The sequence below is a fragment of the Rana temporaria genome, chromosome 2, assembly GCF_905171775.1.
Source record: "Rana temporaria chromosome 2, aRanTem1.1, whole genome shotgun sequence".
Classification (NCBI taxonomy): Eukaryota; Metazoa; Chordata; class Amphibia; order Anura; family Ranidae; genus Rana; species Rana temporaria.
This window is the reverse complement of record NC_053490.1, coordinates 18,745,136-18,758,856: the sequence shown is the minus strand read 5'-3', so window position 1 is coordinate 18,758,856 and position 13,721 is coordinate 18,745,136. Positions and strand designations below refer to the sequence as shown.

General features: G+C 44.6%; 1 protein-coding gene across 1 annotated transcript in view; it reads right to left on the bottom strand.

Moving 5' to 3' along the window:
• The window catches only part of C2CD3 (C2 domain containing 3 centriole elongation regulator), a 163,381-nt gene that overhangs the window by 122,842 nt on the left and 26,818 nt on the right, over positions 1-13,721 (bottom strand). The window contains exons 8-11 of the mRNA XM_040339937.1: positions 9,466-9,607; positions 8,032-8,177; positions 4,168-4,374; positions 314-423 (exon numbers count right to left, since the gene is read on the bottom strand). Coding sequence (XP_040195871.1) covers positions 314-423; positions 4,168-4,374; positions 8,032-8,177; positions 9,466-9,607 — 605 coding nt within the window. The remainder of the gene's footprint in view (positions 1-313; positions 424-4,167; positions 4,375-8,031; positions 8,178-9,465; positions 9,608-13,721) is intronic.

Sequence of the window (13,721 nt, the reverse complement as noted above, 5' to 3'; positions counted from 1 at the left end):
AATCTGATTCCTGTGGTCCGAGCCAAGGGTGCAGGCAGTGCAATCAAAATGCAGGTTAGGATGAAGGAAAAAAGCTGGGACAGCCGCACTCCAAAAAAACTCCTCCTTTAATTAAAAATCACAAAATACATGCCACAGCAAAAAACAGCACAACAAAAGAAAAGCTGTTGTTGTGCTGTTTTTTGCTGTGGCATGTATTTTGTGATTTTTAATTAAAGGAGGAGTTTTTTGGAGTGCGGCTGTCCCAGCTTTTTTCCTTCATCCTAACCTGCATTATAATACAGAGAACTGATCTCCACTAGTGAGCACTCACCTCCATTGACAGTCTTGCTGGACACCAGTCGGGTGATCTCAGAGGCCACAGACACCTCTCCCGCTTTGTTTTTGGAGGACACTGGAAATTGGAACTCCACAAAGTATGTTCTGTCAGCAGAGAATAGAGAAACAAAGTGATCACTATTAAGAACTGGGTATTAGTAAGGCTGAAAAGCTTTTCAACTTAAATGCCTCGTACACACGACCAGTTTTCCCGTCGGGAAAACTGCCATGACAGCTTTTGGTCGGGAAAACTGGCCATGTGTAAGCGCCATGGCAGCCTTCCCAACAGGAAAACCGCCCGGAATCCCGGAGGGGAAAAATTAGAACATGTTTCCTTTTTTCCTGCCGGGATTCCCGGCGGTCTTTTTCCCGGCAGTTTTCCTATGGCAAACACTGCAATGAAAACACTGCAATGGAGAATACACACGGCCGGGATTCCCGGCCAAAGCTCCCATGGCAGTTTTCCTGCCAGGAAAACCGGTTGTGTGTAGGGGGAAAAAGCTGTCGAGGAGGTTCTCGGTTCTCGGCTTTCCCCTTGGCCTTTCCCGGCGGGAAGCCCGTACGTGTGTACGGGGGCATCAGGGTCAGTTTACAAGCATTGCGACAGTGAATAGGGGCACCACAATCTCAGATCAGTTCCAATTCCGGGAAACCTTCAGACCTCAGATCAGTCCCAATTCCTGCACCATCAGAAATGCAGGGAGTTTACATTCCTACCTGCTGCAGCTGGCATTCCACTAAGAGAAAGGAGAGAGTAGGTTGGTGGGCTTGTTCATATAATGACCTCAGCAACTAAAAGTGGGCGTGGGCTGATATTTGGAAGACTGACATCTGCCAGTCCTCTAAAAAGTAATGTAGGTGGGTGGGCCGTAAACACAGAAGGGCAGGCCAGGCTTTGTTATTTATAGCCCAGTGAGCGGTCCATTACAGCCTATGACAGCTGTGTTGTATAGGGAGCAAGGGCCCACCACAGAATTATCCAGCAAGCCAGTTTGTGCTTAACCACTTGCCGACCATTATACTGTGGCAGGTTGCCTCGTTCCCGCGAATCGCCATAGCTGTACGTCGGTCTGTTTTATAGCTATAGAATGCATGGCAGGGGAGCTGATGTGATTGGCCGATGGCCGCCAGCCACCCGCGATTGCTCCACAGAGAGACAGAACGGGGATCTGCCAATGTAAACAAACAGACCCCCATTCTGAAACGGGAGTAGAGTGATTGTCTGTTCCTACAGATCAGGAACAGCGACCTCTCTCTCTACTCCCTGTCAGTCCCATCCCCCCACAAATAAAAACACCAACGAGGTAACACATTATCCCCTTGATCTCCACTAGTGTTAACCCCTTCCCTGCCAGTGCCAGTTACTCCCTGTTTTCTTTATTTGGTGTTTCAGGTGAGCACGGTTGTATTTTTCTCTCCCCCCCTCTTTTTAGTTTGGGGGCCCAACTGATGCTCAACCCATCCTAATCCTGTGTGGGTTACTGGTATTTCTCACTGAATCTCTTTACTTCTTCGACCTGTTCACTGCCCTCATTATTTTCCTTCCATCACGGTGGCCCCTTTCACTTTAGTTTTAAAATTCTATCTAGCCTGTACTAATTACTACCTCATATACAGTCAGCACAGATCCTCACCTTGCTGGGGGCATCTTTACCATCATCTTACACCCCGCGTGAGATTTCTCTCTTCACGTTGGGCTCAGACTCCCCCAAGGAGTAAATTTGTGTGCACAGGTAAGCCGCGCAGTCTTTGCATTGTCCCCTTGTATTTTATGTTGTATAATATTTTCTAATGATTTTATATATGTGTTTTCTTTACCTGAGTGGTCTTGTACATATATACACATGTGTACATAACCTGTAATGTTAAGAACAATATATTGTCATTTTTGTAGACAAATATCTCCTGACGAAGCTATGAAGAGTAGCGAAACTAGTAGAGATTCTGATCTATATGACCCCCTCCACCTCATCGCTGCCCGCAAATTAGGGCCTGTATACCACCTCGATGATGTGTTGGCTGGTCATATAATCCATCTGTTTTACACCACTGTTGTTGTAATTTTTAAAAAAAATTGTGTACTCCTTAATCCCCTTATGTTATGTCTATTTTTTAATAAATTGAACTTTTTTATCTTTACTATACTCTTTTGCATAATTGATTTACCTGGTACCGATATAGTCCACTAGCCCCCACTCACCCCCTTTGGTTTCTTTGGGTTTCTGGGGTCCCAATGAACCCTCCTTTTTCATTCAAATTATGTTAGGATGATGGTACTTTAAGGTTATGTTATTTTTTTCTACTGAAAGGTCTCCATATTGACCTTTAAATATTAAAAAAAATAAACCGTAGGTTTTTACTCTTTATTAAACTTGTCGATGGAACATTTATCGTGTGACAGGAGTCAACAAAGCCAAGCACTTCGTGTTTACTGCAAATTAAGTCCCTCGTTTTAGTGTCCTGATCCACATAAGTCCCAACACTTATGCCTCGTTCACACGGCCAGACTCTCGAACGGAAAAATAGAGAACCTGCTCTCCAAGTTACATAGTTAGTCAGGTTGAAAAAAGACACAAGTCCAACAAGTTCAACCATAAAAGATAAAATAATAATAATAATAATAATAATAATAATAATAATAATAATAATAATATCATACAATCCCATATACCCAATTCTTTACCCACAGTAGATCCAGAGGAAGGTGAAAAACCCCAGCAGAGCATGATCCAATTTGCTACAGCAGGGGAAAAAATTCCTTCCTGATCCCCCGAGAGGCAATCGGATTTTCCCCAGATTAACTTTACCTACAAATCTTAGTACTCAGTTATATTCTGTACATTTAGGAACGTATCCAGGCCTTTCTTAAAGCAATCTACTGAGCTGGCCAGAACCACCTCTGGAGGGAGTCTGTTCCACATTTTCACAGCTCTTACTGTGAAGAAACCTTTCCGTATTTGGAGATGAAATCTCTTCTCCTCTAGACGTAAAGAGTGCCCCCTTGTCCTCAGTGTTGACCGTAAAGTGAATAATTCAACACCAAGTTCACTATATGGACCCCTTATATATTTGTACATGTTGATCATATCCCCCCTTATTCTCCTCTTCTCAAGAGAGAATAAATTCAGTTCCTCTAATCTCTCCTCATAGCTGAGCTCCTCCATGCCTCTTATCAGTTTGGTTGCCCTTCTCTGCACTTTCTCCAGTTACCTAATATCCTTTTTGAGAACTGGGGCCCAAAACTGAACTGCATATTCCAGATGAGGTCTTACTAATGATTTGTACAGGGGCAAAATTATATCTCTGTCTCTGGAGTCCATAGCTCTCTAATACAAGAAAGGACTTTGCTCGCTTTGGAAACCGCAGCTTGGCATTGCATGCCATTGCATGCCATTATTGAGCTTATGATCAACTAAAACCCCCAGATCCTTCTCCACTACAGATCCCCCCAGTTGTACTCCCCCTAGTATGTATGATGCATGCATATTCTTAGCCCCCAAGTGCAGAACTTTACATTTATCAACATTAAACCTCATCTGCCACATAGTCGCCCAATTAGACAGAGCATTGAGGTCGGCTTGTAAATTGGCGACATCCTGCAAGGACGTTATTCCACTGCATAGCTTGGTGTCATAGCTAACTACGTCGGAAATTCTGAGAGAAAAAGTCCGATGGGGCATACAAACGGTCGGAATATCCGACGAAAAGCTCCCATCTGACTTTTTCTGTGGGAAATTCCGACCATGTGTATGGGGCATAACACAAAACAGACTGTTTCTAGTGAGTGTTGAGTGAGGTTGAGTGTTTGCAGGCGCTCATTTCCACCAATCTGTTTCAATCACTACATACCGTTTGATGGAGGATACTGCCCTTGGCGGTTTTCCTTTGCTGCCTCTTTTGCCCAGGGGGACAGATGTGGTTTCTGGTTTGACCTTTAAGGATTCCACAAGGACCCGAGCCGCATGCATCCGCCCCAGCAGTGTGAGACGGTCAACACTGAGATCCATGGCTTCCATCCGGGTTTTCTCACTAACCGATCTCTCTGTGGATTTATGTCTGAAAAAACAGAGCCAGAAAAGCTTGCGATTATCCTTACTTTAGTAAGGAGAACTGATAATGCTATATTGGAAACATTGGCACTGCAAAAGTCAAAAAGTCCACGCCATTTTTATTAGGGGGCACGCTGTCACTTTAAAGAAGTATCACCACAACATCACAACAGAATTGTTACTGAATCCTCCAGGGAACTCCGTCCCATTCTAATCCGTGGACATGTTGTGCAATAAACCTTCAACCTCATGTTTGTGCTGCCTGTAGCTCCACCCTGGGCTGAAACCCAATTTATGGAAAATACTGTGGGGGAGCTGCAGTACTATACTCACTGCCCCCTTTCCCTGTGTACTAGATGTTGTAATTTAGAAGAACTAAATTAGCAAGTTTCTTTAATGCGAGTCTCGAACTAGAGGTTGTGAGCCAGTCAGTATGCATGTATAGGGGATGTCTCAGGCCGCGTACACACGATCGGTCAAAACCGATCAAAACGGACTGAAAGACCGTTTCATCGGTTAACCGATGAAGCCGACTGATGGTCTGATGTGCCTACACACCATCGGTTAAAAAAACGATCATGTCAGAACCCGGTGACGTAAAACACACGACGTGCTGAAAAAAACGAAGTTCAATGCTTCCAAGCATGCGTCGACTTGATTCTGAGCATGCGCCGCTTTTTGACCGATGCTTTTGCATACGAACTATCGGTTTTGACCTATCGGTTAGGCGTCCATCGGTTCAATTTTAAAGCAAGTTCTCTTTTTTTTTGACCGAAGGATAACTGACCGATGGGGCCCACACACGATCGGTTTGGACCAATGAATCGGTCCTTCAGTCTGTTTTCATCGGTTTTGACCGATCGTGTGTACGCGGCCTTAGTGTATGGAGCTCAGCACCACTTCCAGGAGATCAGATTCTCCATCTGCCACGATACTAAATCTGAGAGGAGCTTTAACTCAAATCTTTTTTTGCACAAAACTGGTTGTGTCCCTGGCAGTATGCTGTGAACTGAACTGCAAGGGCCTACAATCCCCAAATATTAAATACACTGCAATAGCCATGTTTTAATCCGCCCGCTTACAGGCCCCTCCCCCCAGCTGTGGTAAATGGCAACTCTCTTTTCCAGCAGATGTCTTCTGCCAGAGACACATGCTGTCACTCCCACTTCATTAAAAATGTTGTCTTCCTCATTGCCAAATCGCTGTTCAGGAGCGGAAGGCACACTCCTCCACATTTGGTGGCAGTGCCCCCCATGTAGGAATGCCACCTCATCCCTTTAAAACCGAACACACATTACACAGGTTCTGTGGCGGATTAAGGTAGTAATTAAACTCACTTGGTGCCTTATCTGCATTAAATTAGCCTCAGAACCTGTGTAATTCATATGTGTTCCGGTTTAAAGGGATGAGGTGGCAACCCTAGCCCCATGATCCAGCAGTACTGGCAACACAGATTGTCCTGGAGGACGTATTCACTTGCCAGCCTGATTTTACCCCGGGACCAATATCTTCTGCGTCGCACTCACCTTTCCGCCAAAAACTGACGTTAGATTTACACATGGGAGGAAAATGTATATTCCCAATCACCGGAGGAAAAAAAGTCAGCGCCATCCCTGCAGGATTGGTTTGCAAGACTGGACAGAGGGTTGCAAATGGAAGAGTTGATCTACACTTCACAGGACAAGCTTGTTGAATTCACAAAGGTCTGGGCTTGCTGGAATCATTTTAAGTCAAAACTGGCTTATAACAACGTTATGTGCTACAGTTAAACCTTATCTTCTGGAAGGCCATCTCAGAGAGAGGAAGTAATCATAGGTTCATGCACAAGGGTGGTTGTGATGGGTAAGCACCCTACCTATACTATTGATCCCTTAGTCCTGCTTTGCAACCCCTTTTCCTCCCAGCGCCCCATCCTCTCTCTCTCCTTTTGTTTCCCTTTTTTTTCCTCTTTTTCCTTCCACTCTTGTCCTGGCATTCTCCTGTCTTTATACACAACACACATATACATCTTTTGTCATCAGCGGCAGTGGCAGTGGGAGGGGTTTCAATCTGATGACCTCGCTAGCTCAGCAACCACTGCACAGATCAAAACAGACCATGCACTTGGTCTACTAGGGGGTTCAACGACTTTTGTGTCAAAACTTTGTTTAAGATAAGAAAGCAAAAAACGTGCCGACAGGTGTGAATTGAACTTGCAAATACCTACAACCACGTTAAGTACCCCATTGATAACGTCTGTTGATGACGAAATGTGTCTGGGACGGCGCACACTGCCGTCACCGCGCTGAACGTATGGAGGAAGGGCTCCTATAGTGCCGGCCGGCATTTGTATACATGCTTTTAAAACGCTACATGTTGCAAGTACGTTTTTGTCTTTTTTTTAATTAAATCTTTTACAGAATCATACTATGGTCCATTTTCTCACGGTAATTCTCACGGTGGTGCTGTTTTTATCCTGTCTGTGGGTTCTGCTACGATCCACTTTGCACATTTGGCACTTTATTTTTTTATACCCCCACTATTCAAGCAGTTTGGGGCTTATAGACTTTTAGCTGGATTCAGGAAGAAGTGCCTAACGTTAGGCAGGCGTAGCGTATCTCATATACGCTACGCCGCCGTAAGTTAGAGAGGCAAGTGCTGTATTCACAAAGCACTTGCGTCCTAAGTTACGGCGGCGTAGCGTAAATGTGCCGGCGTAAGCACGCCTAATTCAAATTATGAAGAGGTGGGCGTGTTTTATGCTAATGAATCATGACCCGACGTGATTGACGTTTTGAACGAACGGCGCATGCGCCGTCCGTGGACTTATCCCAGTGCGCATGCTCCAAATTACGCCGCAAAGACTTATTGGTTTTGACGTGAACGTAAATTACGCCCAGCCCCATTCACGGACGACTTACGCAAACGACGTAAAAATTAAAAAATTTGACGCAGTTCCGACGTCCATACTTAACATTGGCTGCGCCATCTTTTTGGTGGAATATCTTTAGGCCTGAAAACGCCTTACGTAAACGGCGTATCTTTACTGCGACGAGCAAGCATACGTTCGTGAATAGGCGTATCTCGCTGATTTACGCATTCTAGGCGTAAATCGGCGTACACGCCCCTAGCGGCCGGCGTAAATAGACAGCTAAGATACGCCTGCGGTCGTATCTCAGCTAGATTTAAGTGCATCTTAATTTGAGAATACACTTAAATATACGACGGCTTAGATTCAGAGTTACGCCGGCGTATCTACTGATACGCCGGCGTAACTCTACCTGAATCTGGCTATTTGTTCTTTTCAATTAAGCACCTGCACTCATTTGCTGGTTCTTTTCATTGGCGCAGTTTTTATTTTTTGTACTATTTACTACTTATTTGTGTTTATCGCATTTAATTGCTGCCTCCGATCTTTATTGATGTTAATTTTATTTGTTTAGCGCAGTTTTTCCTCCTACGTTAAGTACCTCCTGCTTAGCCTGAATGTCAATCCATTTTGACAAGCAAGCCATCAGCTGAAGCCAATAAAATCTGCAGAATTCCAGGCATCGGAGGAGCATGCGATTCACCCAATGCAACAGTGCTGGTTCTTGGCACTGGTATATGTGCTCAGCCCTACATAAACCCTGACTGGAGTGACTCTGAGCTTACACAGGGCCAGACTCCCAATCCACAGACTTACCCAGAGACTTTTAATGAAGATTCTTCCTCTGATCTAGAGAGGGATTGCTTAAAGTTTTGCTCTTCATCTTTCCCCGGTCTGTTTTTATATTCATTTTTCTCCGCTCTGGACTGTTCTTTATCACTGCCAAAATCATCGTGCGATTTCTTTTGGGTAAAAATAAAGCAGTGTCATTTAAAACAGAATTTTGTAAAATTGAAAGCTGAGATACAAGCAGATATAAAAGGCAAAAGGCAATCTGAAATTGATTTTGTATCAGCGTTGTCCAATTCCCTGTACAGCAAAGCTCAGGACTTTTAAAGGGAGAAGCAGCATATGGAACCAGTCAGCTGTGCTTATAGGCAGAGTGACAAGGAGATGAGCTCATCGGTCTGTTGCTTCTACTTTACTGTCAAGTCAAAGACCTGCAAGACCCGGTTCACACTGGGGCGACTCGTCAGGCGACACAGCCGCCTGACAAGTCACGTCCCATTGTAGTGAATGGAACCGTTCTAATAGGATCGACGCAAGTTGCTCCGACTTAGAAAAAGGTTCTTGTACTACTTCGGGGGCGACTCGGGGCGATTTGCATTGACTTCTATACAGAAGTCATTTTGCAAATCGCCTTAGAAGTCGTCTTCAGGTCGCCTGGCCAAGTTGCCCCTGTGTGAACCGGCTCTAAGTGTTCCCTAATTGAAGCAAAAAAAAAAAAAAAAAAATCAGGTGCTCTGGTAGACTGGGCTGGGGCAAAGCTGTTTAAAGTGGTCGAAAACCTCAGTCTTGAAATATGAACAAAGCATAACCCTCTATAGCAGAGGTAGGCAACCTCAGCCCTCCAGCTGTGGTGAAACTACAAGTCCCATGAGACATTGCAAGACTCTGACAATCACAGGCATGACTCCTAGAGGCAGAGGCATGGTGGGATTTGTAGTTTCACCACAGCTGGAGGGTCGAGGTTGCCTACCCCTGCTCTAAAGGGTGCGTTGTGTCTCAATTAAGAGCATTAACCACTAGCCGACCAGCCGCCGCAGTTATACGGCGGCAGGTCGGCTTGGCTGCTCGAAATCCCGTAATTATACGTAATTTCGCATTTCAGCCATTAGGGGTGCGTGCGCGCCCCCTGCTCGCCCCTGACGCCGACGCGTTCACCGCCGGGCACCCGCGATCACCCGTGACAGAGCAAGAGGGGAGAAATTACTGATGTATGAACAGCGATCTGTCATTTCCCCTAGTCAGTCCTACCCCCCCTTCAGTTCCAATATGTGCATTTCATGTGTATTTAGTGGCTTGTCTGGAGTACAGCAGTGACAACATTCTTCAACTTAAAACACATGACCCTCCACTTCCAATTAGACTGATCATAACTGGACACATAGACGATAACAAGAAATTGATACCCCCCCCCCCCCATCCCCCCTCCTTGTGAATATGGAAAATCATCTTCATGGTCCTTACCTGAGCCGAATAGAACAAGTTCTCCAACAGACTCTGGTCATACTGAGGATCATTCAGTTCACTCTCACAGAGATCACTACCGGCAAAGGATTCTGGGGGTGATCCTGTCCCGTCCCAGTACTGACCCAAGGATATTCGGGAGCTGCAATTGCGAGACAAATATATCAGCAGAGATACTACTAATTCTACTACATGGTCCTTTGTAACGGCAGACATCATAAGTGTGAGTGGGTTAGAACCTCTCAGGTTCTAATTGTGGTCTATGTCCTTTTAACCACTTAAGGACCGCCTCCTGCATATGTACGTCAGCAGAATGGCACGACTGGGCACATGTACGTACAGGTACGTCCCGTACTAGTACCCAGCCGTGGGTCGCTGGCGCGCTCCCGCGACCCAGTCGGAAGCTCCGGGACCGCGGGTCCACCCGATCGCCGGTGTAAACACGGATTCCTCGTTCTTCACTGTGGCGGCGTCATCGATCGTGTCATCCCTGTTATAGGGGGACACAATCGATGACGTCACTCCTACAGCCACACCCCCCTACAGTTGTAAACACACTTCAGGGAACACATAACCCCAACAGCGCCCCCTGTGGTTAACTCCCAAACTGCAACTGTCATTTTCACAATAAACAATGCAATTTAAATGCATTTTTTGCTGTGAAAATGACAATGGTCCCAAAAATGTGTCAAAATTGTCTGAAGTGTCCGCCATAATGTCGCAGTCACGGAGAGAAAAAAATAAAAATAAATAAAAATCACTGATCGCTGCCATTAGTAGTAAAAAAAAAATTATAAAAATGCAATAAAACTATCCCCTATTTTGTAAACGCTATAAATTTTGCGCAGACCAACCGATAAACGCTTATTGCGATTTTTACCTTCAATAGTTTTTATTAGAAGATTTGAAAGAGTATAACAGTCTTTACATACATTAAGTGCATAATACCATAATGTGAATCCGAGAATACATATCACAGTGCATCAACCACATGGTGTATATTATCACAATTAGATATGGTGTCTCGAGTCTAAATACAAATCAATAAACCTATAAACCTGTATATTGATAACCATGACTTCAGTATAACACAGAGCTACAGGATTCACATAGACCACCGGCCCGGCCAAGCCCAGCCCAGACGGGGCGGACCCCCACACCACCGGCGCCCCGGTCGGGAACAAACTGCGCCAACAGCGGGGAAGCCCCCCCCCCGCGGACCACAACACAGCCCCAGCCAGCGGCCAACATAGTATTCTTTGAGCATTCTGTGTGTCAGTAATAGAAAAGGAGAGGCTATACGTGCGTATGTAAATAGAACATGGAACAGACATAGCAGGGGGGTAGGAGGAGAAGGGGGGAATTGTAGTAACGAACATAGGTGGGGGGAGAGTGGGATTAGAACAGTCTGAAGAAGGAGAAATAGAGAGAGAAAGGGAAAGAGAGGGAGAAAGAGAAAGACTGGATGCGTCTCTATCTTATCTTACCAGAAAGGACAGGTGTGAGCAAGAAAAATGACAAAGCATACTCAAAACTTGCATTCGTTAGTCTCATACCAAACTACCCAAGGTTTCCAGGTCTTGGCCCCATGTCCATGGGCACGGCATGACGTTTCGAACATAATTTCGTAGTTAATGTGAAGGTTTGTGGATCTCACCACCCCTTGTAGGGTAGGAACTTCTGTGTTCCTCAACTTTCTCATTAACTCTAGTCTGGCACTCAAAAGTATATGTGTAACTACCGCTCTATATGTTATAGGTATTGAGTCTATGCCTAAGGATAGGATAGCCATGTCTAGTCGAGGGGGATAGTCGCAATTGGTAACCTCACTTATGAGTGCAAACACTTTGCTCCAAAATGTCGATATCTTGGGACAATTTCCCAAAATATGCATCAACGAACCACTATGACCGCATGTTCGCCAGCATAGCGGGGAAGATTGGGCCTGGAAACTCGCCAACCTCGTGGGGGTCAAATACCACCTCAATAAAATCTTCTGGGAGAGTTCCCATAGATTGGCGCATCTAGTAGCTTTATACACTGACGAGATAGCTGACTGCCATTGGGATATGTTGTATTTGTTGGCGAGATCCCATTCCCAAGATCTCATAGAGGGCGTTTTAGCCATAAGGTTCTTTTGGCTTAGTAAACCGTAGAATAGAGATATACCTTTTATGGAGGTCACCGAGTTGGTGAGGTACAGGAAGACTCTCCAGGGGACGTCAACAGACAATTCTGGGGAATTGTTAAGGAGATGTGTTATTTGAATGGTAGTGTACTGATCTCTGGGGGTTAAACCATATTCTATTTGAAGAGATCTAAACGATTTAGTTGCAGGTCCAACTCGGATATCTGCGACAGATTTAATGCCCTTGTCCCCCCAATGTTTAATATTAACATTGGGGATCAGTAGCTGCAGGCCATTTATAGGGAACGGTATGGTACGGAGGTTACGGTCGCCCATCGGTTCCTTCATAAATTTCCCCCAGGCTTTAAGAGCTGCTTTGATGGTTGTGGATATATTTGGGGGGTAGGTTACCCATATGTGTGCTGGCTAAAAGTAGATCAGACAAACTAAGGTTTGGGCATTGGGCGGTTTCTAACGTTGTCCATCTCGACTGACTTCCACTTTGGAACCAGCATCTTAATTGTGCCAGAATTGCGGCCAAGTAGTAGTCCTTAAGGAGCACATGCCCTACTCCCCCCGTATTCCTAGATTTTACCAGCTTGTGGAAGGCACATCTTGCCCTCCGACCCTGCCACAGGAACTCATTTACTAGAGATTGGGCTAAGGAGAAGAATTTTTCAGGAACCAGTATAGGGAGGTTCCTAAATAGATAAATGAATTGGGGTAGCAATATCATTTTAAAGGCCGCTAAGCGCCCCGCCCATGAGGATTCAGTCCATGAGATCTCTTTAAGTTTGGATGGCAGGGAGTGTAGAAAAGAGTTGTAATTGGCGTCGACTAACCGGTCCGTATTATCCGTTAATGTAATGCCCAGGTACTTAATACCCTTAGCACTCCAAGTATATGGGTACTGATGTTTAATTTTAGCAGTTAGCTCGTCATCTAGACCTAGGCCTAGAATATATGACTTACTTTCATTTATTTTATAATACGAAACCTTGTTGAATAGGCCTAGTAGTTCTTGTTTATTGCGATTTTTAAATTGTCAGTTAAAGCGACGCAGTGCCGAATCGCAAAAAAGGGGCAAGGTCCTTTAGCTGCATTTTGGTCCGGGTCTTAAGTGGTTAAGGAGACATTTCTGTCCAGGTCACCCTACAAAAAGGTGAAATCTCGACAAAAGCCAGGCAAAAAAGAAAACATTTTTGAACCTTTCACTTCTGTACCCCCCACCAAAAAAGTCTTCGTAGCAGTCGGGGCTTTAATCGCTTGAACACCGGACACTTTCACCCCCTTCTCGCCCGCCCAGGCCAATTTTCACACTTTCAATGACAATTGCGCGGTCATGCAACACTGGACCTTGCCCCTTTTTGCGATTGGCCACTGCGTCGCTTTAACTGACAACTTAAAAATCGCAATAAGCGTTTATCGGTTGGTTTGCGCAAAATTTATAGCGTTTACAAAATAGGGAATAGTTTTATTGCATTTTATAATTTTTTTTTTTTTTATTTCCCACCCCCACTCCTTTTCTTAACCACTTAACCCCCGGACCATATTGCTGCCCAAAGACCAGAGTACTTTTTGCGATTCGGGACTGCGTCGCTTTAACAGACATTTGCGCGGTCGTGCGACGTGGCTCCCAAACAAAATTGGCGTCCTTTTTTTCCCACAAATATAGCTTTCTTTTGGTGGTATTTGATCACCTCTGCGTTTTTTTTATTTTTTGCGCTATAAACAAAAATAGAGAGACAATTTTGAAAAAAAATAATATTTTTTACTTTTTGCTATAATAAATATCCCCCAAAAATATATAAAAAAACATTATTTTTCCTCAGTTTAGGCCGATGCGTATTCTTCTACCTATTTTTCGTAAAAAAACAATCGCAATAAGCGTTTATTGATTGGTTTGCGCAAAAGTTATAGCGTTTACAAAATAGGGGGTATTTTTATGTCATTTTTATTAATATATTTTTTTTACTAGTAATGGCGGCGATCAGCGATTTTTTTTCGGTATTGCGACATTATGGCGGACACTTCGGACACTTTTGACACATTTTTGGGACCATTGGCATTTTTATAGCGATCAGTGCTATAATAATGCATTGGATTACTATAAAAATGCCACTGGCAG